Below are 26,372 nucleotides of genomic sequence, written 5' to 3'. Positions count from 1 at the left end.
GCTTTGTTGCGAAATAGGAAGACGATTCTAGATTTAACTTTGGATTGGAGATGCTTAATGTGAGTCTGGAAGGAGAGTTTACAGTCTAACCAGACACCTAGGTATTTGTAATTGTCCACATACTCTAGGTCAGACCCGCCGAGAATAGTGATTCTAGTCGGGTGGGCGGGTGCCAGCAGCGTTCGATTGAAGACCATGCATTTAGTTTTACTAGTGTTTAAGAGCAGTTGGAGGCTACGGAAGGAGTGTTGTATGGCATTGAATCTCGTTTGGAGGTTTGTTAACACAGTGTCCAGTGAAGGGCCAGATGTATACAAAATGGTGTCGTCTGCGTAGAGGTGGATCTGAGAGTCACCAGCAGCAAGAGCGACATCATTGATATACACAGAGAAAAGAGTCGACCCGAGAATTGAACCCTGTGCCACCCCCATAGAGACTGCCATAGGTCCAGACAACAGGCCCTCCGATTTGACACATTGAACTCTATCTGAGAAGTAGTTGGTGAACCAGGCGATGCAGTCATTTGAGAAACCAAGTCTATTTAACCTAACCCTAACCCCTACCTTAACCATTTTAAATGTCAACTTCAATGGTGTAGGGACGTCCCAAGGCTCCCAGATAGCATGGACCATTCTTTGACTGCATGTGAAATCTGTGGTGTCCTCTTGTAAAAATATAGATATTTTAAAAAATAATAGAGGGATAAAAGCTATGTTTTGCTGCGCCTGAAATGTTTGCACTATGACTTATTAATATCAAGTTAGCAATAAAAAAAATTGTCCAATACACTGAAATGGTCAAGATAGTGTGTATGATAATATTCCTGTATGTATGCCATTTAAAGAGAATGTATTTGAGGTCAGTTAATGTAATTTGGATAAATATAACCCATAACAAGTGTTTAAATGACAAAATCCTTGGGCAAGAGATGTATGATATTTATGAGTGTACAAAAAGAGACAGATATATTTATATTTTATAATGAAGGTACCATAATGTAGAGAAGAGACATGAGATGCCAGTGGAAAGTGCACTAAGAGATACACACTATCAATGTGGATGAGGACATGAATATAGTGTGTAAGTTTTGGAATTGAATGACAAATAATGAATATAATAATATAGCTATGTTTGATTATTCAATCAACTTCAAAGTATTTTACTATGTGAAATCATCACATACCCCAGTACAAAACAAATGTGTATCTACTAAATGGGGCGACAGGTAGCCTAGCGGTTAGAGCATTGGGCCAGTAACCAGATTTATTTAGGGGACTACAAATATGTACCATTGTTTTTTGTTTATACATAATCAAGGCTGTTTTATATTGATAACCTCTATTAGATGACTTTCTGTCATTGTACGGTTTGTTCTGTTAACTGTGGCTGTATTACGTTTCAAATATATGGCAATTCTGAGTTGACAGCTGTCTCCTATTTTCTGTCAGATTTTATACAGTAGAGGGCGCAATATTACCATGTATAAACTACCTCCACAATACTATCAATACAGCCTGATTATAAACCTATATAAAGCTGTTTTTTACTCTTAAAAATTGCATCCCAAACACACATAATACATTTACCTCCTACTGGGTAATTTGCAACAGATAGCCACTCCATAGACGTGGGGTTCCAACACAATTGTAGAGATGTCTGTCTTTCACCAGCAGACGGCGATGTTGGGCCATGAGAGAGAACGAGAGGAGCGTCACAGATTGAAGATCCTGGGTGAAATAACACCAGTCTACAGGCATGTGCTCGTTTTACCAAAGTTAAATATTTTTTTCAAAATCAAGAACAGTTCACTGACTAGTAAAAAAGTATTTGTTTTGACTGAATAATACACATTTCTTCAAATGCCTGTACTGCATTCCTCTCAGTACGTTTGATATTAGATTTGAAGTTAATCTTACTTTACACTATCTGATTTATTAGCTTCTATTAGTTCAAAGGAAGTTGTCTGTTGTGCAGTAGTACTCTACTGTCAGGTCATCTCGGTTAACTCATAACTAAAGTCTAGGGTAATAGGTCAATACTATTTATGTTTACATGGTCTGTCCGCAAGAGATTAACTGTCAGGGAACACTTTATAATGACTTCCAACCATTATAAATGCATATTCATGTTAATACATGTAAAAAATGTTTTATAAATGATTATAAATGTTAAATGCTTTTTACTTGTAATGCTTATACATCTATATAAATATAGATGTACACTATTTATAAATAGTTTATTCATACTTATGCAGGAAATGTGTTATAAAGTTTTACCTATTTATATAATGTCTTAGTTTGTTTTAGGTCATAATTACTTACTACTAAACATCAATGAAAATAATCACAGTATAATAATGCAAATAATATCAATACTAGTTTATATTAAAAACTTTAGACAAGAATACAAAAATGTATGTATTTTTTATATTATAAATAAATACCTAAAAGTATGAGAAACAAGCCACAAAGACAAGCAACATTTTGCAGCAGTAGCACAACTCCATTCAAGCCATCAATGTTTGCCTTGTTATTTCAGAACATTAAATAAATAATACAGATGTGTTGCTATTATTAAGTTTGCTGGAATGCTTTTTACAGCTTACAACCAAAGACATGTTGTCTATGATGATAAAATATAATAATGATATAATATATTAATCAAAAAGTGAACAATATAAAAGCATGTAAAGAGGACGGCGTTATAGAAAATGCCCATTAAAAATACAACAAAAAAACTCAACATTGAAATGAAGCCCAATGCAGTGCAAAGATACAGTAGTAAAAAAAAAAAAACATGTTCAAGCGCTCAGGGATTGAAACTATGTACATTTTGCACTTTTTTAATGCTACATTAACAGTGGTAGGCTCAGTTTCCCAAGTTTTTATACTGTTGTGTGGGAAAGTGTTTTTGCTGAATCATGTTTATCTGCATGTACATACAGTACACAGTATCGCAGCATTAATGCAAAGACGTACCTTTTATCTCATGGCCACTTAAAGCATTATTTTGACTATCTAACAAATACATTATTCACAAGCTTTGTGGATGATATGGCCTGTGTCTCAAATGGCACCCTATTCCCTATATAGTGAACTAGTTTTAAACAGAGCCCACTATATCGGGAATAGAGTGCCATTTGGGGCGCAACCATGATATGCAGTAGTGAGCTTCCACTCTGGGTCACTGAATGGCTCTCTGATAGGGATCTGTTGTTTGCACACGTCCAGACGAGTGCCGGCCCATTGTTTGGTTTTATAACCATCTCTGCTGGTGGGTTGCCATGGCACCCAGGCCTCTGGCCCCAACGTCTAATCCTGTCCAGTGTGGCGAAATTCCAGACATGGGTTGAATTATCTCGGTATTGCAGTCGTACTCCCAAATGTTGTCATAGTCCATTTCCTGGTCATCTGGCTCGGATGGTTCAAGGTATGAGTGGTGATCTGTGGGGGCGAGAGAGACACGATTCCCAGATTTTAGTTTTAGAAGAGTAGAAGAAGAAGGATACAAGACCTCGCCCAGATTGGGCAACCAGTTTTGGACCAGGTCCAATGTATAACTCTCTCATGGTGTGTGTGAACTGCTACATACAATGTTACTGTACTGTAAAACCAGTCCTGTTGCATGCCTATACAACAGCACCCACGTTTGTCCTCTGTTTTTTCCTCGGAATTGTGCAAAGACATACGACTTGAAATGATCACCTGGAATGTCCTGAGTTATAGCCAATTTTATAGTGGGTTTATATTTGGAGATACCGAGATAACCTCTTTAAATCCCGTCCTGTTTTTATATGAGATAAAAGGACCCATAGATATGAGCTAGAGCGAGCGGTCCTAGCCCAGTTGTGTGTTGTCAATCATGGCTAGCAGTAACCCTGTCTGGAACAGTGTTCTCTTTGACTGGGCTTTCCCCCCCCATGAGACACCTGCACACATGGCATTTAAAGCTGGCCTAAGCTCCATTTCATTGGCACATCTGCGCATTTCCTGCACTTTTCCTTCACTTTTCTTTCAAACTGCATGTTGACAGTGACAGTCCAATATTCTAATGTTTTATATAGTATATTATACTATACTGCATGTGCAAATGTGCCCTGTTTCTCTTAGAAAGGGTAAAACTCCAGTCCCCCTATGAACAGACCTCTGTGTCATTGAGGTTTTTGAAGTAGATCGTTACCAACTAAGGCAGACTTTGCTTTTAGTGGGATTTTAGTGTGCGAATGACGACGTGACAATATAATAGACGGGTTTGAAATGGTGTGCATGACAGAGACGCTAAGTACGGAGTAAGTTAAAGGTAACCAACTTCTTTGCCCTTTCAGTTTTAAAAACATAACATTTTCTCTTTGTGTCACATCTTAAAGTGTATCATTTTCTGGTCCTAGCTGTACAAGGTGAGGAATGTTGTTGCAATGTGATGTGCGGTGTGTTAGTTTACATGAGCATGCTTGACATTCTTACCTGGTGAGTAACCATACAGCATCTGGGGGGTGTTCACAGCAGCCATCGATGGGAAGAGCTTCTGTCAAAAGATGAGAGGATAGAAAGTTGTTTCACATGTACAAGAACAACAAATAGTACTTTAGAGATTATTATTATAGAGTACAACAAATGTAGATTATTCAAAAGTATTCTAAATAAATATGATTGAGACATAATGCATTAACTATGGCTGGGATTCAAGTCTTACAGCGCTGTTGACAATGCGCCTTTTAAAGGCAATGCACTTGCATTTACGGAGACTGCATTCAAGGTAAAGGCTGCAGGTGTCGGCTCAAGCGCTACAAATAGGTTTAGGTTTAATTCTGGCCTATGTCCGTACCATACATACAATGTTAAATATTGCATTTACAAGTCTACACTGGACAGATGTAGGATCTTAATTTGAGCCAGTTTCCTACAGCAGGAAAATAATCCTGCAGCAACAGGACATGTGAATTATTATGTTGGTTATAATTAATGGACATCTTTTGTAGGTGTTGATACATTTTTTGTTAGTGCAAATCAAACTTTAGATACCTTTTTCAACCTTAAATACACTACACGTTTGCATTTCTCAGCAACAGAAGAGTGATGAAATGAAGATCCTACATCTGTAAAACATATTGACCCGTAACAATAAAGCATTGAGTGTCTGTTTCTCACCTCCTCTTGCACTGCTTTGGGTGCAGGCAGTAGCCTTAATCTGGGGACAGCCTCAGCTCTCTGGTCTGCCTCAGCTCTCTGGTCCGTTGGCCCCTGAGGGCCCTCCATCTCCAGACCCTGGCAGTGCACCAGACTCCTCTGGCAGCGCTTGCCCAGGGGAGGGATGCGCAGCTGGAAGGAGGAGGGTAGGAGATGAGGGTCCTGCTGCTTCTGTGGTGGTCCTCTCCAACACTGCTGCTGAGAATCAAAGGGAGAGAGAATTATAAAGCCAGCAGTTAGTAGTAGTAATTGGAATTGAAGTGCCTGTCCAATGACAGTCTTGCATATATAGCCAATGACGAGAAATGGACCTTAACCACACACGTGTCAATATGGTGTTAAAAATCTAGACACACCTAGACAGGAAACTTCCATTCAATCGATTAAATCATATTTCTCTAAAATACAAGCCATGTATATGGACAGGACGTTGCTAGTGACAAGGAGTTTCATCTCTCAGCAGTCCACTTCATTATGCATCAGAAATAATCAATTAGTCATCAACAGCATGCAGGCCTTAGCCTCTGTCCATTGCCTGCGTCACCCATTGGTCAAACGCTTCCCTGTATGCGTGCATTGCGTGTGCCTGCGTCTATATGCACATGTAGCTGATTGTATGTACTTTTTTTTTTTTGTACAGTTCATGTGTGCATATGTAATATGTGTGTGTACAGTATGTGTGTGTGAGTTGGTGGGGAGTGCGGTTGTGGTGTAAACTGAGACATATAGATCCAGTATCGTGACCGACTTACCGTTGGCTGCTGCCTGGGCCGGCTCTCCTCCTCCTGGGCGTAGGTGTCAGGGGTGCAGGGTTCGTCGTACAGGGGCGACAGGGGCTGCCAGGGGGCGCACATGTCTGAGTGGCGCTGGGGGGCGGACAGCGATGCGTACTTCGGGGACGTCTGAGGGGTGCTCCAGCTGTTTGACTAATCACACAGGGATTTCCAGGGGTTATTATTATTCTTCCGAGCCTCAGTCAGTCAGCTGTTCCTTGCAGCACTGTGCATGAATGGCCATTCTCTTTTCTCACTCTCTCACGCTCCGAGGCTAGCAGAAGCTAATCATTTAAGCCGCACTTAGCGCTGGGATTTGGAGTAGGGTTACCAAGCGGAGAGATGGCTCTAATCTCAGACATGAGCTACAGAGGGGCGAAAGGAAAAGGGGTGGGGGAGTGGGGGTGTAGTCTACTAGCGTCACAACTGTCTGTGTGTTACGGAAAGTTATTTCATGTCCAGCACTTATGATGTAATATCTCCCCGAAGACACATCATCTGAATTAAGCTAAAGAGGTACTACCATATACTTCTTTAACTCACAGACCTGTTGCTTTGTGGTACTAGTCTATTTTAGTTCTAGCACCCATGATGTACTGACTAGGTGGAAAATCTGTCCATGTGCCCTTGAGCAAGGAACTTAACTCTGATTGCTTCTGTAAGTTGCTCTGGATAAGAGTGTCTGCTAAATGACTAAAATGTAAAATGCAAAGCAAAGTCCCAGAGGGAATATTCCATAATCAAGTTAGCCGCCAGGCTGAAGTTAGTACCTTGACGAGGGGGGCTTTCTCCAGGCATTGCGGGGTGCTGGCATGGTCACGGTGGAGGCCTGAGTAGGGGGTGTTGTACACGGGGGACAGCACCACCGGCCCCTCTGGGGGGAGGTAGGAGCAGCGCTGTGACAAAGGTCGGAGGTCACGCTCGGGCCTGGCGGCGTGGGACGACACGCTGTTACTGCCGCTGCCCAGCCGAGCCGTCTCGGTGGAGGAGGGCCGAATGGAGTTGTACTGTAAGGACACACATAGACAGAGGGCAAAGGTCAAGTATGCTCGGTGACATCGCAACAAGCCAGGGTGATACGAATAAACACCGCTCCTACTACTCAATCCTCAAGACTTTCTCAATTGCGCAAACTTTTGAATCAAGGAGTAGGCTTAATACAGATCCGGGAAACCGGCCCAACGTGTGCTATTCAAAGAAACTCGCAATCTGGCAAACCTCATATGATGCTATTGTTCCTTAATACTTTTTAGCTACTTTGCAACTACTTAGCATGTTAGCGAATGTCTAGCAACCTAAAGGTTGTAAGTTCGAATCTCATCACGGACAACTTTAGCATTTTAGCAACATTTCAAGTACTTACTACGTTTTAGCTACTTTGCAACTTCTTAGCATGTTAGATAACCCTTCCCCTAACCATAACCATAACCTTAACCTAACTCCTAAACTTAACCCTAACCTTAACCCTAATCCTAATCCCTAGGCTAGCTAACGTTAGCCAGCTAGCTACCGTTAGCCACCTAGATACCTAGCTAGAATTCGTAACATATCATACATTTAGCAAATTCGTAACATATTGTATGTTTCGGAAATTCGTAACATATTTTATGTTTTGCGAATTCGTAACATATTTTATGTTATGCAAATTCTTAACATATAATATGAATTGTAATTCGTAACATATCATACGAAATGGGTGATGGACATCCACAAATTAATACATACCATACGAAACGTACCATTTCATACTAAATGGAGTGTCTCAAATTTACATACAGAATAATAAGAAATTCTCTGAGACCAGGTTGTAGGTAAACGTGTATGTCGTTTTTGTAATGATGGTTACATTGAAACTGAAGCGCATGCCTTACTTTACTGTGGGTTATACAACGACATTAGGGATGATATTTTTCTTCAGCTATCCAGCCAAAATGAAAATGTTAACAGTCTGAAAATAATAAATTATGTGACATTTTATCAGGTAACAATAATGTATATGCCTGCGCCAAATCCTGCCACCTTATCCTCCAATGGAGACATTTCTTTATAAGTGCCTAATTGTCCTTTTATCGACTGTTTTTTGTTTTTGCATATATGTGTATAGATGATGCAATGTATTATAGATGACTCCTGTACCATGTTTTAGTGTCTCAACTCAATTTGAGTGGTCTGTCCACAATGTGGGAAAAAAAATTAAAAGACTATCATTGTGGAGTGACACTTAAATAAATGTTTGTAAACTAAACTCTACACACACACACACACACACACACACCAAGAACCACATGTATTGTGGGCACAGAGCCTTTCCCAGTATAAGCTAATTGGATGACCGACCAGTCTGTAGGGTCATACTCTCTTTAGGAAGTCAACTCAAGGTCTTGATAGTTCTGTTCAATCTGAAGCACTTTCCGTTATCAGGTAACCTGTTGATTGCTGAGGCAGCGTGTAAGTGCCCCTCATTTCTCATGGTTAAAGTTATCTTAATGGTGTTATTTCGGAGCAGGAAAACACGACGAATGATTTCGTTTGAGAGGATTAAGGACTTCAGCACTGGCTTGGGTTGCACAGTCTCTAGACCTTGGTTAATAATTCACATTTGGAAAAGAAAAGTGCTCCTGATGCTCAGCTCAACTCCACCAAAACAAACAAGCGCTTTAATGATATGGAGTCCTGTGGATATCAGATACTATATATACCAGCTACGTAAAAATGACCACCACAGGGCAGAGCCTTACAACGCCCCACGTCTTAGTGTAAAGGTAAATAAATTACATTTGAGTGGGCTAGTTCACATGGAAGTAGTACACATTCAATTTCACCCTAGTTTCTTCGTAGAAAGCAGAACTGGCTCAAATACATTTGAAATACTTTGACGTGTACTTAATTTAATTTATTTTGGTATTTGAATGTATCTGACATATGTATTTGATCCAGGCCTGGTAGAAAGTATTCAAGTGCACACTTACACATAGTGGTTCTGTGTAACCTGGGGACAGAGGGTTGTCCTCATGTCTAGGAGGGAACTGGAGGTGGTGGGACCCGGACCCAGATCCCCGTGACCTACTCCCAGCAGACTGCCCCAGCCTCAGAGACTCACTCCGGCTCTGGCTGTTCCCACTCCACCTATCAAACTCTGGAGCCTAGTGGGAAAAATACAACACAACATGTTAAGAACTGACAAGGGAATGGACACTGTTAAGGCCCTTATTGTTCTAATCTAATGTCTCACCTCTCTCGGCGTGGGGGTGTAGATTATGTCATAAACGGGGGGCGGGGGGCTGAGCACAGGGACATCGAAGGCTTTGAAGTGCTGGATCCAGTCGCAGAACTCCCTCTTATCCAGACAGGACACCACGATAGGGTTTATCATCTTGCCTGTGAAAGCAGGGCCAAACAATGGGTAAGGTCACTCATTGAAATGTGCATGCTAGATTTACATTCAATTGGCGACAGATTTTCATGCACATTTTCCCACCAGAGATGTTTCCATCAAATTGATTTGTTGCCGACAAAAGGCTGTGCGTGATGACGTTGTGCATATAAAAAATACCTTTTGTGGTTAAATTCCCATGTACGGAATAAAAACTACTAATTAAGTGGGTTTCCATCGAATTTTCAACTCTACTGATGGTTTTCTCATAAAATATGTTTCGATATAGCAAGTATGCCCACTCTGGTATTGGCATGTGCGCTCTAGTCAACGGCGTGACATTGGCTAGAGCGCACATATAGCCTACATGGTGTCATTATTATGGACAAATGAGTGAGATTATTTTTATTTGTCAAACAGCAGACGATGATCATGTCACCAGAATAAGACCCTCGATATTGATTGGAAAGGAGCATCAAGCTCATCACCTTGCACTTTCACCACCCTGTTAAATTCATCTGAATTTATTTCATCTGTAGCCTAATAAACTGCATGCTTTCGTAGTGGGAGGACCACACAACATGTCAGACGAGTCGTAGTGGGAGGACCACACACTGTCATCGCGTGACTCCAAGTTTACTTCGATATGATGGTTATCATATCAATATTTGCGCATAAAAGCGTTTCTTGTTTTGTTTTGGAAATTTGGAAAGTTTCTATACGTCATAATAGACCTGTGTCAAATACATATGTCGTATTTGAACGGAGGCTTGGACAATAAGTGGGCGACAGTGGTCAATTTACCTTCGATCATGAAGGTGTTGGGCTTGACGTCCTGGCAGGGTGTGGTCACAGTGACCATGTTAAGTGGAAGTTTCCCCTGCAATCACACACACACACACACACACACACACACACACACACACACACACACACACACACACACCGTTATACATACCATTACACACACTCCTGACACAAAGACAGATCAGAGGGAGAGGACTGCAAACATGACAAATAAGGTCCTCAAGCATAATCAAGGTGTCATAGGCAATGAGTCACTTACTGTATATGAGCTCTTGGGGTGAGACTCAGATCAGAGCAGTATATTTACTGTATAGTACATAATGTAAATAAGAGTTAGCCTGAATGCCAGTCTGTTTGTGCTATAATGCCAACTCCGTGCCACTAATTGGCATGACAAGGATTTGACTTGATAGCACAAACAGATCTGGGACCAGGCTATTTAAGTGTCTACATCTAAAGATTTATGATCTTAATTTGATCACTCTTTTGTTGCTGAGAATCTTTCTGCACAGCAGGGAATGTGAACTTGGTAGAGCATGCCGCTTGTAACGCCAGGGTAATGGGTTCGATCCCCGGGACCACCCATACGTAAAAATGTATGCGCACATGACTGTAAGTCGTTTGGATAAAAGCGTCTGCTAAATGGCATATTATATTATTATTATTATTATTATTATTATTATTATTATTATTTGAGGTTTTAAAAGGCTTCTAGTTTGTCATTTCCATTTAAAATGTCAGACTTGATTTGCCCTAATAAAAAATGTCAGCCCCTACAAAAATGCCCATTAATTATAATCCACATAATAATTGACATTTCCTGTTGCTGCAGGATTATTTTCTTGCTGTAGCAAACTGGCTCAAATTAAGATCCTACATCTGTATGGTTCAATGGGACGTTTTAAAGGTACCTTGTAGAAAAGGCCGTGGCTCTCTTCTGATAGGATGATCAGAGTGGCTGGGTACATCACCAGTAGTCTGTCACTCTGCTCCTGTAGTTGACACAATAGAAACAATCAACTCTCACTACATTCAATATTAGCTAATTAATTCAAATGTCTATGTCCTGTCAATGTATCTTGTGTTCAGTGTAAGAGTACCTAATTGAAGAGTGTCATGTGTGCTCACTTCAGATGCAATCAGTTACATAATTCTACTGGGCTTTCTGTGTCAAATATAGAAGGCCCTTACATCGAAATATACTGAACAAAAATATAAACACAACATGCAACAATTTCAAAGATTTTACTGAGTTACAGTTCATATAAGGAAATCAGTCAATTTAAATAAATTCATTAGGCCCTAATCTATGGATTTCACATGACTGGGCAGGGGCGCAGCCATGGGTGGGCCTTGGAGGGCATAGGCCCACCCACTTGGCAGCCAGGCCCACCCACTGGGGAGCCAGGCCCAGCCAATCAGAATGAGTTTTCCCCCACAAAAGGGCTTTATTACAGACAAAAATACTCCTCTAATTGGAATGACTGGGAATCTGACAGACTTTGGTTTTTAATGTAAAGATAGAGCCTAGACGTATTATTATCTGTAGTAGAAAGCAATGGGTTGGAAGAAGCCGACATAATCAACCCCTAAAGTAAAATGCAACATCCATTTATGGCCAGCTATGTAAACTCTAACATTGATTTATCCTGCAATAGATGTCGTTCAATTGGTAATATTCTTTTTTTATCTTCTTTGAATGCCTCTTAAGAGGAATGTAATCCGATTAAGTTACTGAGTTTGACAGGTAACTAGTAACTAACAGATTACATTTAGAAAGTAACCTACCCAAACCTGTGTGTGTGTGTGTGTGTGTGTGTATGTGTGGCACGCACGCACTTGCATGCCCGTGAGAGTGTTTCTCTGCCCTGCTGAGGGCGTGTCTGGAAAGACAGCTGACATTCCAGCTGTGAGGTGAGTCAAGTTGCTGCGTGAGCTAAGCAACTGCCTTTCACACACCCAGTTTACAAGCCCTTCAATCTCCCATCCAAATAATTCAATCAGGCTACCGCCCTTTCCCACCAAACGTTAATTGGCAGAATCACCCACAGGCTACATGAGCAATGCTGTTTTATAGGATTAAGCCTAGTCAGCATCATGTATTTCTTTGGTTACTGTCCCGATCGGTTAGCAGAGTAACATCACGTCTTGTAGGAAAGTATGAGAGCTAGGGAGTAAGTGCTGTGGTAACTGTAGTAGACTAGTGTTCTGCCCATACACTCCCTCAAGGAATAGAGTCCCAGCAGACAACAATGCTCACTCCTTACGTTGTGGTGAGGTCATGGTGAAGTTGCGAAAGAGTAAGTGTGTGTGTGTGTGTGAGAGTGAGAGTGAGAGTGAGAGTGAGAGTGAAAGTGAAAGTGAGAGAGAGAGAGAGAGAGAGTGTTAGTGGGCTCTGAGGTAAATGTTATTGATTGATAATGTTATGTTTACTCCTCATTCTCAGATCACCGCTATCTGTCTGACAACAGGTGGGAGTCATAACTGTCTAATGGACAATTCCATAAATTGTCTGGTTTCACAAAACAAGATAGCAACAGTCAAGACCATGAAAACACTCTCTCTTATTCATCTTTCTTAAATGTGTCTTCTCTGTTTATGCGCAATGCGGATTGTACATACAGGCTTCTTCGTTTTAGTGATATTTGAATATCAAAAAGTGTCTCTAAAATCAATAATCAGTCATGTTTATAATGATTCAGTGACAAGTTATAATTTTCAGTGACAGGTTATAATGTTTCACTGTCAGGTTATATTGTTTCACTGACCGGTTATAATGTGTCACGTCTCCTCCCGTTGCTCCACTCTGATTTGCCGGTCTACTGAGCCACCGGTCTAAGCGCACCACCTCGGCAATACCAGAATGGAAACCCAACGCACCCTAATCACCTCCAGTGCACCTGCACCTCATCATCTCATCACCACCCCTATATAGCCCTGGACTGTTAAGTGTTGTGTTGTGTGTGATTGTTAGTGTCATGTCGTGTACTCGCTCTTTGTTGTTCTCTTGCTCAGTGTTAAGTAAACCTTTACATTGTTGATTCCTGCATCTGCGTCCTGCCTCTTCGTATCCTCAGTACTCGTCACATAATGTTTCACTGTCAGGTTATAGTGTTTCACTGACAGGTATATTATGTTTCACTGACAAGATATAATGTTTCAGTAACAGGTTACAATGCGTCATAGACACATCATAAACCACAGAAAGGTGAGCATAGGTGGGTGTTGTACCTGGCAGGGGAGGTGCTGCAGACGGACTTTGGTCACGAACGTGATGGGCCCCAGACTCTCACGCTGAGAACCCTCCCACTCATAGATGGGGTCTTTACTGATTGAGTTCCTCAGGTCCTCTCTCCACTCCGTGCTCTCCTTTACGTTCTGCTGGAAACAGGTAGACATGTTTACATTAGCGAGGCATGGAAATAATCTACTTCACCCCACCAGTTACGAGAAATAAACATTAAACACATACAGAACTTCTCCACAGTATGAGCTATTATTGCTATTATGATGGGGCTTTTCATTCTCTGAAAGTGACACAATCATACTTACATAATATTATACTTCCTGGGCGAGAAAACTGTATAACGAAACAACAATTGTTCCTACACTAGCTGTCACCATTGGAAGTGATATAGGAGCAATGTAGCATTAATGCTTTTTTTCTTTGCTAGTGTAGAGGCCCTTGTACTTACGAAAGTATTCACCCCCTTTGGCACCCCCCTATTTTGTTGCCTTACAACCTGGAATTAAAATTGATTTTTGGGGGGTTTGTATCATTTGATTTACACAACATGCCTACGACTTTGAAGATGCAAAATATTTTTTATTGTGAAACAAACAACAAATAAGACAAAAAAACAGAAAACTTGAGCGTGCATAACTATTCACAGCCCCCCAAAGTCAATACTTTGTAGAGCCACCTTTTGCAGCAATTACAGCTGCAAGTCTCTTGGGGTATGTCTCTATAAGCTTGGCACATCTAGCCACTGGGATTTCTGCCCATTCTTCAAGGCAAAATTGCTCCAGCTCCTTCAAGTTGGATGGGTTCCGCTGGTGTACAGCAATCTTTAAGTCATACCACAGATTCACAATTGGATTGATGTCTGGGCTTTGACTAGGCCATTCCAAGACATTTCAATGTTTCCCCTTAGTGTTGCTTTAGCAGTATGCTTAGGGTCATTGTCCTGCTGGAAGGTGAACCTCCGTCCCAGTCTCAAATCTCTGGAAGACTGAAACAGGTTTCCCTCTAGAATTTCCCTGTATTTAGCGACATCCATCATTCCTTCAATTCTGACCAGTTTCCCAGTTCCTGTCGATGAGAGGTGTTGGGTTTGCGCCAGACATAGCGTTTTCCTTGATGGCCAAAAAGCAACATTTTTGTCTCCTCTGACCAGCGTACCTTCTTCCATATGTTTGTAGTGCCATAGTCTTTCAATTTTTTAATAATGGATTTAATGGTGCTCCGTGGGATGTTCAAAGTTTCAGATATTTTTTTATAACCCAACCCTGATCTGTACTTCTCCACAACTTTGTCCCTGACCTGTTTGGAGAGCTCCTTGGTCTTCATGGTGCCGCTTGCTTGGTGATGCCCCTTGCTTAGTGGTGTTGCAGACTCTGGGGCTTTTCAGCACAGGTGTATATATACTGAGATCAGGTGACAGATCATGTGACACTTAGATTGCACACAGGTGGACTTTATTTAACTAATTATGTGACTTCTAAAGGTAATTGGTTGCACCAGATCTTATTTAGGGGCTTCATAGCAAAGGGGGTGAATAAATATGCACGCACCACTTTTCCGTTATTTATTTTTTATAATTTTTATAATTTTTTATTTTCTTCTTCATTTCACTTCACCAATTTGGACTACTTTGTGTATGTCCATTACAATTTAAAATTGTAATTTAAAAATCTATTTAAATTACATGTTGTAATGCAACAAAATAGGAAAAACGCCAAGGGGAATGAATATTTTTGCAAGGCACTGTATATTTCATCCACTATCGAATGTGTGTGATCAGCCTTTTCCACACCTGTTGGTGTAGCCATACCCAGTGCAGATGTGAGTCTAGTGATGTGGTTGTGGTGCGGTCACAGTCATGACCGCTCCCTGGAAATGGATCATGCCCTCAGGAAGAGACAGCCATGACCTACATGACTCAACACATCCTGTTGATGGATTGCTGTTTTACCATCGGGATCATCCCAGAGTGTAGCTCCTACATTGGCCTCCTTAACTGGTCTCCTTTCCTCCATTTCCATCATCTGCACTGCCATATAAATGAAACATAGTATTATTTCCTTACCTTAACCCTGGTGTAGGTCTCGATAGGTGCGATGGGGGAGCCTCCGTTGATCTCGATGTGTTCTTTGAGCAGGCCGAACCACATGTCCATCTCCTCCTGGTTGGAGCAGTAGACGATGATGGGGTTCAGGCTGACACCTGCAGGGGTCAAAGGTCATGCGGTCAGAGGGCCACCAGCGCTTCCTGCTAAAGCCCTACCCTATCCATTTACAAATAGAAGGCTGTACATTATGCCAATGACAGCTTGTCGTCACTAGTAAATCAGACTTTTGGTTTTCCCACTATTTCACAAAAGTATTGTGAAAACACTGTCGATAGGTAGAGCTCTCCGTCATGTTAATTACACATTCTGTCAAACTTCCCCAGAAGATCCTCTGTAGCGTCAATCCAGGTTTAGTTAGGGGTGAAACCACTGATATCCCTTTCAAACCAAGACAAAAACACCAACTTCAGCATGTCGCCAACTTTTTACAGACAAAGCCTCACAGAAATGATTTTAATGCATTTATTCTCTCCATTTAAGTGTATGTAGCTCTGTCTATTGTCACAGAAATGCATTGGCATTTGGCCTGGATGAACGCACACTGCCATTTCATATTTTTTCTTGACTTTGACAGGTAAATATTGAAAGGCCCTTATATTTAGCTAATACATGATGGGTTAATATGCATTTGTTCCTAACTTAGCCTACTAGCCATTTGTAGTTTATCTGTCTTCAACCAAAATAACTGGGTAGTTTGAAAGGAGGGAAAGGGAAAAGGGGATACCTAGTCAGTTGTACAACTGAATGCATTCAACTGAAATGTGTCTTCCGTATTTAACCCAACCCCTCTGAATCAGAGAGAGCGTACGATGGTGTGATCACATTGGCTGGTGATGATCCATTTACTGCAGTATTAGGCCTAATATTTAGCCAACGAACGATGGGTTAATATGAATGAGCTTCTTGAGCTACACACAGCCTCTCTTTTCCAGATGTGCCCATGCGGAATTATGTAAGTGTGTCTTATCTGTTTAATGAACAAAATAACAAACTATTGATTTCATTTGCATGGCACAGCCACCGTGGTGGAAAAAGTATCCATTTGTCATACTTGAGTAAAAGTAAAGATACCTTAATAGAAAATGACTCAAGTAAAAGTGAAAGTCACCCAGTAAAATACTACTTGAGTAAAAGTCTAAAAGTATTTGGTTTTAAATATACTTAAGTATCAAAAGTAAATGTATTTTTTATATATATATACTTAAGTATCAAAAGTAAAAGTGCAAGTATAAATAATTTAAAATTCCTTAAATTAAGCAAACCAGATGGCACAATGTGGTAAAAATAGGACTGTTTTTACAGGAAACATACCGTAAATCATGTGTGAATTAGGTATGACTTACATGTAAACCATTACAGGAGAGAGCTTGCGACCTGGGCCGGTATTCATTAAGTGTCTCAGAGCAGGACTGCTGATCTAGGATCAGGTCCCCCATGTCCATGTCATCTTATCCATTGTGATCTAAAAGGCCAAACTGATCCTAAATCAGCCCTTCTACTCTGAGACACTTGATACATATGGGCCCTGCTCTCTTTGGCCTCATAACAGCTCACCTAGTGGGGAAGCAAACCCACCTCCCTCTGGACTGCCTTCCTTCCCAACAGGAATATAGTCTACAGGACCTGAGGTGAATAGAGCTGGAATCTCCCTTTATCAGCCCTACACATACCAGAGATAACAGGCGAGATAGCCTCTTTCATTCCAGCCCCACGCCTTTGTCATTGTCCGGAATGCTTGCCTTGCCAGCTGACTGCTTCTCTAATCTGCGGCCATGCTGCTCTCATTTGTAGATTTTCTTTCTATTTGTTCCAGCCTTCATTTTAGACCTTGAAGGAGGCATTTTCACATGGTTCAAGTGAGGACAGCAAAAGTTAAAACCCAACCAAGGCTTGTCGGGTTGTTAAATATTTCAGGAGCCGAGGCCTATTGTTCTGACCTGTCCACCTTAACTGGCTTATGGGAGTCTGGACTAGTGGTAGTGCTGTCGACTCTGGACTTCTGAGCCCATTCGCCCTAGAGGCAGGGGTGTCCGGCTCCCACTTTCTTCCCCCTCCGCTACTCTTTTCATGGCTGTGATGCCCTCTCATCTGTCTCATCCTCCTCTCATTTCAAATATATCTCTATCAGAATACAATTACAAAAATGTTATGAAAAAAGTTAGCACAACATGACACTAACTTAACCTTTGCATGAACTTTCCGGGATTTTCTACGGCAGTATTCGGGAGCGTACGTGTTCCTAGTATGTCATGCTAAGTCAACTCCTGGTGGGAGCTAACAGTGAAGCTGATTCATCAGTGAAGCAATTTTTATTCAGAGGTATCACTGCGCACAATCTCTCACTTGACTCAGAGTTTTGTCATGCTAACTCTACGTTTGTTTCCAGTCAAGTGTACTACAGCCTCCCTCTACGTAAATAAAGTCTCTCTCAGAACAGGGAAAACATCTTAAGTACAATGCTTTATTAAATCAGTTTGCGCTGGGAAATATCTATGAATGTGATGTATATTTTGGCCATGGGTAGCAAAGAAAACATTTGATAGAGGAGATCACTTCCATTTCAAAAACATATTGTGAATGATAAAGAAATACAAATAAAGAGAGTTCAAATTCTCCATGACTTGAGCTGACTTTACAAGTCAATGACTTTTACTCACAATGTGTGTCATCTTGAATGCCGAGAAATGACCAAGATCCCATCATCAAACACATTTAAATCCTAAATACATTCCAATTCTAGCCCGGTTGCCAGGTATGTCTGTGCTTTAGCAGACTCCTCTGATAATAATTGTCATGCCATAGAATGGACGACAGAGAAGCTGGCTAAGGCACAAATAGATCTGTCAACCATGCTTAAATTCATCTTACAACACATTTCTATCATCATTATCAAAGATACAGTCAGGTTGATAATGAAGTCCAGGAACATTTAGAGATCAGGGCCCATATCCACAAAGCCTCTCAGAGTAGGAGTGCTGATCTAGGATCTGTCCATATAATCTTATTTATTCATATCTAAAAGGTAAAACTGATCATAGATCAGCACTCCTACTCTGAGACACTTTGTGGATATGAGCCCAGATCCTAAGGGACAAAACTAGCAGGCATTAAGTAGGATGCCCCTGGAATGTGCAATAGATTATATGTCTTGACAGGGCTCAGAGCGGGCACTGGCCTTTCTGCCTCGACAGCTGAGTGAGTTCAGGAGCACCTGTCGCACAACAAGAGGGGCCTTCAAGAGCGGCTTGGCCCCCTGACTGAGGGCTGAGAGGGGCGACTCTAGTTAGTCTTGGGGTTGTGTGGAGGTGAAAGAGGTCACAGCACTTTTGAGTCACCGGAATGTCGGAATATAGGAAACACCACCATTTGAAAATAGTGTGTGGTTGCAGTTTGGGATTGTGAACATGAATATGGGTTATGTATGTCTTTGCTGAGAAAGAAACAAAACTTGAGAACCATGCACTTAATTTTGAGTTTTTGACAGCAATACAAGAGTTACCTGACAGTCAAGTTATGCGCACAGATCCCAAGTAGCTTTGAGATTGGTTGAAAGAAGAGGTACATTTAGTCACTACTTATACAAATTCCTGAACTAGATTTTCTTTGTTTCAGTTGTTGAGAATAGAACCTCGCCTACCACACAACTGAGTTACAGAGCGGCTTGAAGTTAGCCTGTGAATCATAAACAACTATAAACACAAGACCATCCAATGCCAACTCAACACAGACTGATTGGCTATAGTCAATAGAAAACATGAAACAAGCGATTTCAACATCTCAGCGCTCCATGCTGTCCTATTTATGAATGCCACTACTACCACAAGGAGTGATTGTTTTCCCCTTTCAAGTAAAAGGCCAACTAACCGTTGATCTGGAAGGCAAATTCCTGGAGTTGGCTGTGGTTACAGTTCTGCTGCAGGTTGCAGATGGTGAGCTCTTTCAGAGGAAGAGTCCCCTGCACGCACAAAACACAAGTAAAATCTTAGTAATTCAATCATTCCATTTAACCATACAGTTTAATTGTCGTGACCATAGAAATAGACTTTTAAAAAAGGATGGGATTCACTGTTTTTCAAGCATGGATAATATCTCATAACTAAATTGTTGACAAATAGTATGTTTTTACATTAATTGAAAGCTGTTACTCCCCTATTATAGACTCTGAACATTTCATGACTCTAGGACTAAGAACATTTATTCAAAATAGCTTCTGAATTTTCTTGATTTTATGACCATCAATGGTCAAATGTGGTTGTTTTTCAGTTTCAACTTTGGAGATACAAGGTATTTCTATTTCAATTTCTACGTAGGCAAATATCACTATTAACTGGCGTAAAACTAAGGCCAGCCAGGTGCATGTATGATTGTCTGAGGCCTTACATTTGTCATCATAATGTCTAATATCCATTACTGCTCCAGTAAAAACATTTATTTTTATTTGGATTTAATGTAATGGACATACACAAAATAGTCCAAATTGGTGAAGTGAAATGAAAAAAATAACTTGTTTCATAAAAGTCAAAAAAATTTATAACGGAAAAATGGTGCGTGCATATGTATTCATCCCCTTTGCTATGAAGCCCCTAAATAAGATCTGGTGCAACCAATTACCTTTAGAAGTCACATAATTTGTTAAATAAAGTCCACCTGTGTGGACTCTAAGTGTCACATGATCTCAGTATACATTCACCTGTTCTGAAAGGCCCCAGAGTCTGCAACGCCACTAAGCAAGGGGCACCACCAAGCAAGCGGCACCATGAAGACCAAGGAGCTCTCCAAACAGGTCAGGGATGAAGTTGTGGAGAAGTGCAGATCAGGGTTGGGTTATAAAAAAATATCCAAAACTTTGAACATCTAACGGAGCACCATTAAATCCATTATAAAAAAATGGAAAGAATATGGCACCACAACAAACCTGCCAAGAGAGGGCCGCCCACCAAAACTCACGGACCAGGCAAGGAGGGCATTAATCAGAGAGGCAACAAAGAGACCAAAGATAACCCTGAAGGAGCTGCAAAGCTCAACAGTGGAGATTGGAGTATCTGTCCATAGGACCACTTTACGCCGTACACTCCACAGAGCTGGGCTTTACGGAAGAGTGGCCAGAAAAAAGCCATTCCTTAAAGAAAAAAATAAGCAAACACGTTTGGTGTTCGCCAAAGGGCATGTGGGAGACTCCCCAAACATATGGAAGAAGGTATGCTGGTCAGATGAGAACAAAATTGAGCTTTTTGGCCATCAAGGAAAACGCTATGTCTGGTGCAAACCCAACACCTCATCACCCCGAGAACACCATCCCAACAGTGAAACATGGTGGTGGTGGCAGCATCATGCTGTGGGGATGTTATTCATCGACAGGGACTGGGAAACTGGTCAGAATTGAAGGATGCCGCTAAATACAGGGAAATTCTTGAGGGAAACCTGTTTCAGTCTTCCAGAGATTTGAGACTGGGACGGAGGTTCACCTTCCAGCAGGACAATGACCCTAAGCATACTGCTAAAGTAACACTTGAGTGGTTTAAGGGGAAACATTGAAATGTCTTGGAATGGCCTAGTCAAAGCCCAGACCTCAGTCCAATTGAGAATCTGTGGTATGACTTAATGATTGCTGTACACCAGCGGAACCCATCCAACTTGAAGGTGCTGGAGCAGTTTTGCCTTGAAAAATGGGCAAAAATCCCAGTGGCTAGATGTTCCAAGCTCATAGAGACATACCCCTAGAGACTTGCAGCTGTAATTGCTGCAAAAGGTAGCTCTACAAAGTATTGACTTTGGGGGGGTGAATAGTTATGCACGCTCAAGTTTTGTTTTTTGTCTTATTTCTTGTTTGTTTCACAAGAAAAAATATGTAGCATCTTCAAAGTGGTAGGCATGTTGTGTATATCAAATGATACAAACCCCCAAAAAATACATTTTAATTCCAGGTTGTAAGGCAACAAAATAGGAAAAATGCCAAGGGGGGTGAATACTTTCGCAAGCCACTGTAAATAACATAATAGCAGACTTTGAAGAACAGATAGCTGGAAAGCCTCACCTGGTAGGTGAGTCCAGTGGTGTTGTTGGAGACAAAATGAAGGTGTGTCTGGAAGAGGTCCAGGTAGCAGTCATGCACATCCTGAGGAGAGAGAGCAAGAGAGAGCGGGAGTGTGTGTGTGTGTGTGTGTGTGTGTCAGGAAGTGATATGCCTCTCTCTGTCTATTATGGTGGTCCTAAGGGGCAACATAGTCTTTGTTTCTACCCAGACCTCTGCACTCTTTTTCTCTGATGATCAAAAGGATTGGTGTTATGACGCAGTATTACCAAATAATGATTTGGAGATAGATTCATCATGATATTATGAACGTCCTAAATAGCACCCGATTCCCTATAAAGTGCTCTATTGGTCAAAATTAGTACACTAAAGGGAATATAGTGCTATTTGGGACGTTCATAATGTCATGATGAATCAATCTCCAAATCAGCTTCCTGTCAACAACATCCTGTGTTTCAAACGGGCTGGTCTTCTTCTTAATGGTCCTATAATGCTGTGTCAATGTTGAAATGACTGTGAGTAATTTTACACCAATAGGAAGTGTTGTGCTGGACTTTGATAATAAGGACTTGTTGTATTAGGAGGGCGTGTGGTATTATGAGGACTTGTGGTATTCTGAGGATTTATGGGATTTCTCAAAGAGCCACTTGTGATTTACAATCACTTCTTGCCATTTGACATCTTTTTCAACAAAAATAGTGAAGCAATAATTCCTCCTCGATTTACGCTCTGCGTTGTATTGAGTTACCAAACAATGTGTTCTTTCCCCTATGACACTCCATTCTAACACTCCATTCTTTCACTCCTTTTTTGTCTCTCTATCTCTCTCTCTTTGACAGCGTGATTGCATCTGTGACAGATAGCGATTCCCACGGTTGGGCCCGGTATTTTCCAGTATACCTGTTCTCAGATCAGCCCTGAGGTTGTCTCAGGGAGTTGTTTCCCAATTCCTTCAGTGCCCAGCATGTTCAAACGTGGCCTGCGGTCCCCTATGCTGAACCATCTTTTTATTTATCACCGTCGGTCACCACGTCAACGTTAGCTAAGCATTAGCTAAGCGTTTCACAAGGCCGCAGAGCTAGGACTACATCCTGTCCCCTCCAACTGTTTGTTTGGTTTTCCTCCCGTCGGGGGTGACTAAAACACTGTTTCACTGTGGGGTTGAGACTTGTTTAAAGACCTCATTACCCACAATGACTGTGTGGAGGTATATGTTTATTGTGCTTTATCGTTGTTTCATCATTTAGAGGTGTTGCAGTGCCGTGAGAGGGTGTGTGCGTGTGTGTGTGTGCTCGCATCTCTCTGTATGTGTGTATGTGTGTGTGCGCGCATGTCTCTGTGTGTGTGCGTGTCTGTGTGTCTAGTTGTGTCTCACCTGGCAGTGGAGAAAGCGGAAGCGGACTTTAGAGCTGTGGACCATCCTGCCGTAGTTCTTGACATTGATGCTACTCTTCTTCCAACCACTGGCCGGGTCGTAAGGGAACGGTGGTTCCCACTTAATGTTCTCGATCTTCTGCAGATCCTTATGGGTCATCTCCTGCAAGCAGCCAATCACATGTTAGTGAACATTAGCCCGTTGTGCACAACAAACTAACTTAAATTGGGGCTGAAGAAGTTTGGTTGTTAATTCTTAGAAAAAAGGTTATTCAGTTGTCCCTGTAAGATAACCCTTTTTTTGCTTCCAAAGGTACAGGGACAAAAGAGTATAGCCTATTTTTTCTAAGATTATACAAACATGTATCAACGTAGTAATTGTGTTTGTCTGATATGGTTGAGATGAGACAATTTGTCATCAAATATTTTTGTGTGTTCATTAAATATGTCCATGTCGTTTATCATGGTTTAGAGAGAGAGAATGGAAGCGGGAGAGAGAGAGTGGGAGAGGCGGATGGAGAAAGGGAGGAAGAGGGAGAGAGAGAGAGAGTTTTCCAACATTCCATACCTTCCTGGGAGTGACAGTGCAGAGAATATTGATGATGCTGTTGGACTTCTCCTGTCCTTCCTGGGGATACTTATTACGGAACAAGCGGCTGCTGCTCGGGAGGGAAGGGGGGAAGAGAAGCATGCATTACAACTCACTCTACCATGCAGGTATGTAGCCTAACTAGCCTATCTGTTTGCTGTACTACCTGCTGGCTTCTCAATGGCAGATGTAAACGATGAGTTCAAGATGAATGTGTTCCTTTCTGAAGAGTTTCCTTGTCTGGTTTTCCGTTTGAAAGTGTGTGGAGTGTAAAGTGACTGCCTGGTTTCGTGTTGTAAATCTGGACACATTTGACCAGGAACCCCCTTTGTCAGTTTCCTTCAATGTCACCCATTTAAATGAGCAGAACAATCAGAGCTTATGTCTCAGACAGGCAGAGCATGAATAGGGAAATAAAGGCTTCAATGTCCTCCTTTGTCAAGCCTGAACCCCATCTGTTATCATTAGTGTCACAGCTTTATAATGAAAACGTTCTGGGGCATTGATAACAGAGGGAGTCAACTTTTCTCCCTTGAGTTTCTCTCTCTATCTCCCTGTGGCCAATCTGAATTACATTAGCATAACAACAAAGACTTCGTCTGAGCTGGTGATAATCTAGCTTGGATCAGAATGTGATGACTGACAGTCGTGAAGAGGGCACGACAACACCTTTCCCCCCTCAGGAGACTGAAAGGATTTGGCATGGGTCCCCAGATCCTCAAAAAGTTATACAGCTGCACCATCGAGAGCATCCTGACTGGTTGCATCACCGCCTGGTATGGCAACTGCTCGGCATCTGACCGTAAGGCGCTACAGAGGGTAGTGCATACGGCCCAGTACATCACCGGGGCCAAGCTTCCTGCCATCCAGGACCTATATACTAGGTGGTGTCAGAGGAAAGCCCCAAAAATTGTCAAAGACTCCAGTCACCCAAGTCATAGACTGTTCTCTCTGCTACCGTACGGCAAGTGGTAACGGAGCGCCAAGTCTAGGTCCAAAAGGCTCCTTAGCCGCTTCTACCCCCAAGCCATAAGACTACTGAACAATTAATCAAATGGCCAGAACAATATATTGTGAATACTGTCTGGACTGTCTAACACGATCCAGAAATGTAAACTCAAATTGCTGATTGTAGACTAAGACTGATAGCTGTGAACCTAGCATTCTCTGTGTCACTAGATTGGCATTCACATTCTCTCGCTCTACAGGGAATAACTGAACAGAACCTGGCCCTTTCACTACACAGAGAGAGAGAGAGAGAGAGAGCAGGACACAGAGGAAGTGAGAACATGGAAGTTATTGTTCCAAGCGAACAACCAATTCACCTGTGTGTGTTTGTGTGTGTGTGTGTGTGCGCTCGCAAGTGTGAAAACGTTTTTAAAGAGGCAACGGTTAGGTGCACTTCGGACAACACTAAACCCTCTGTTTTTATTTGAACATAAACCTACTTGGCAGAACCCTATGGATTACCACAGATAGAGCCTGCCCCCAGAATGGTCAACCATGTGGTAAAGTAGCAATTCATAACAGTTGTACCATCATGGCCCTCGCTTTGCTAAGTGGCTATAAGTAAAAGCATTTCTCTGAGGATCATAAAGTTGATTAATTTCATGACTCTGATAGTACATTAAAGTAGCATAAGCTTTCAGCAATACTAATCAACTTCGAACCATCCAAAATAATTATTTAATGTTTAGGATATTGTTGGTTCATGTCCCGGCAGTGATTCTATTCTATTCTATCCTAACTATTCTATTCTATTCTATCCAAACCATTATATTATATTATATTATATTCTAATGCGGGTCAGATACTGATAAGAGAAGGGAACCAGATTATCTGACAAGAACTGAAATGACAGTTTAACGGGGAGATGCAAATAAGAGGAAAACGGTAACTGTATCACACAGTTGGAAATATACCACTGCTCATATGCTCTCATGTACCCCCTATGTGATCCTGACTCTGATCCCATAAACCTCACAACCTCCATTTAAACCTCACAGCTCAAACGCTGTGAAATACCAGGAATTCCCTCCATCTCGAATACCACACCACAACAGACGAGCCAGACATGTATGACATTTAGACTCTACCTGTTTTGTGAGGGATTGCCCTCCCTTACCTGTTCCTGCGTATGAAACTCTTGCTGGAGAACCTGAAGTTGTGTTGGGGAACACATGACATGCTGCTCCCCATGTTGCTCTACTGTTGTTGGGGCTGTCCGCTCCTCTATAGATGTCCTGTATTATATTCCCTCTGTGATGGTGACTGTGTAATCCAAAGCAGACGGTGAGGCAGTGTGCTTACTGAAGTCAGGCAGATACTGAGGGAGAAAAGGGCAGGGTGAGGGTTGTATAGGCAGACCAGTGTGGGTATGTGTTAGTGAGAGTGTGTGTGCGCAGGGGGCGGGGCTTTGAGTTGTGTCAGGGCGTGTGTGTGTGTGTGTTTATACGTGTATGTATTTCACACCCTGCGTGGGATCCCTCTGTTAAAGCCATTCCACAATAAAGAAATGGGGGCAGAGCGAAGTGTGCCATTTCACTCCTTCCACCAGCCAAATGGGCCTCATTTCAATATTTGAAGGCTATCATGAAAAGACAGGTTACTCTGAATTGATGGTGGTTGATGGTGGTGTCAATCAGAGGGGAGAGGAGTGACCTTCCAGACTGGGGCATGTCTGAGCCTGTGGCCCAAAGGAGTATTTATTATTGCCCCACATACTTTGAGAACAACATTGTCATTCTGAAACTTAAGTAATGATAACGGATGTGATATTGAAACAGAGAGGTCAGTCTCTTGTGGTTGTTCGATATAAATCAACAGCTTACAGTGTGGGAAAAACTATATTTTTTCAGTAATATGAGAACATCACTTTAAACCCAAAA

At 41.7% G+C, this 26,372-nt stretch overlaps 1 protein-coding gene across 1 annotated transcript; it reads right to left on the bottom strand.

Moving 5' to 3' along the window:
* Nucleotides 1-3,255: 3,255 nt before the first annotated feature.
* Nucleotides 3,256-25,812, bottom strand: LOC311147634 (uncharacterized protein; the record flags this gene model as incomplete). The annotated part of the gene is made up of 16 exons (XM_084184365.1): nt 25,610-25,812; nt 23,464-23,554; nt 22,897-23,058; nt 21,525-21,605; nt 19,355-19,445; nt 15,449-15,585; nt 13,371-13,520; nt 11,051-11,131; nt 10,137-10,212; nt 9,192-9,337; nt 8,929-9,102; nt 6,730-6,966; nt 5,939-6,112; nt 5,148-5,384; nt 4,464-4,524; nt 3,256-3,443 (listed from the first exon to the last, which is right to left on the bottom strand). Exons 1-16 carry the CDS (start codon nt 25,681-25,683, stop codon nt 3,256-3,258), a joined length of 2,160 nt encoding a protein of 719 aa, XP_084040491.1. The 5' UTR covers nt 25,684-25,812.
* Between the last annotated feature and the right edge of the window lie 560 nt (nt 25,813-26,372).

The sequence above is a fragment of the Coregonus lavaretus genome (genome assembly GCF_964263955.1).
Source record: "Coregonus lavaretus genome assembly, chromosome: 20".
Taxonomy (NCBI): domain Eukaryota; kingdom Metazoa; phylum Chordata; class Actinopteri; order Salmoniformes; family Salmonidae; genus Coregonus; species Coregonus lavaretus.
Note: the sequence above shows the minus strand (reverse complement) of the source record. Positions and strands in the feature narration are given on the sequence as shown.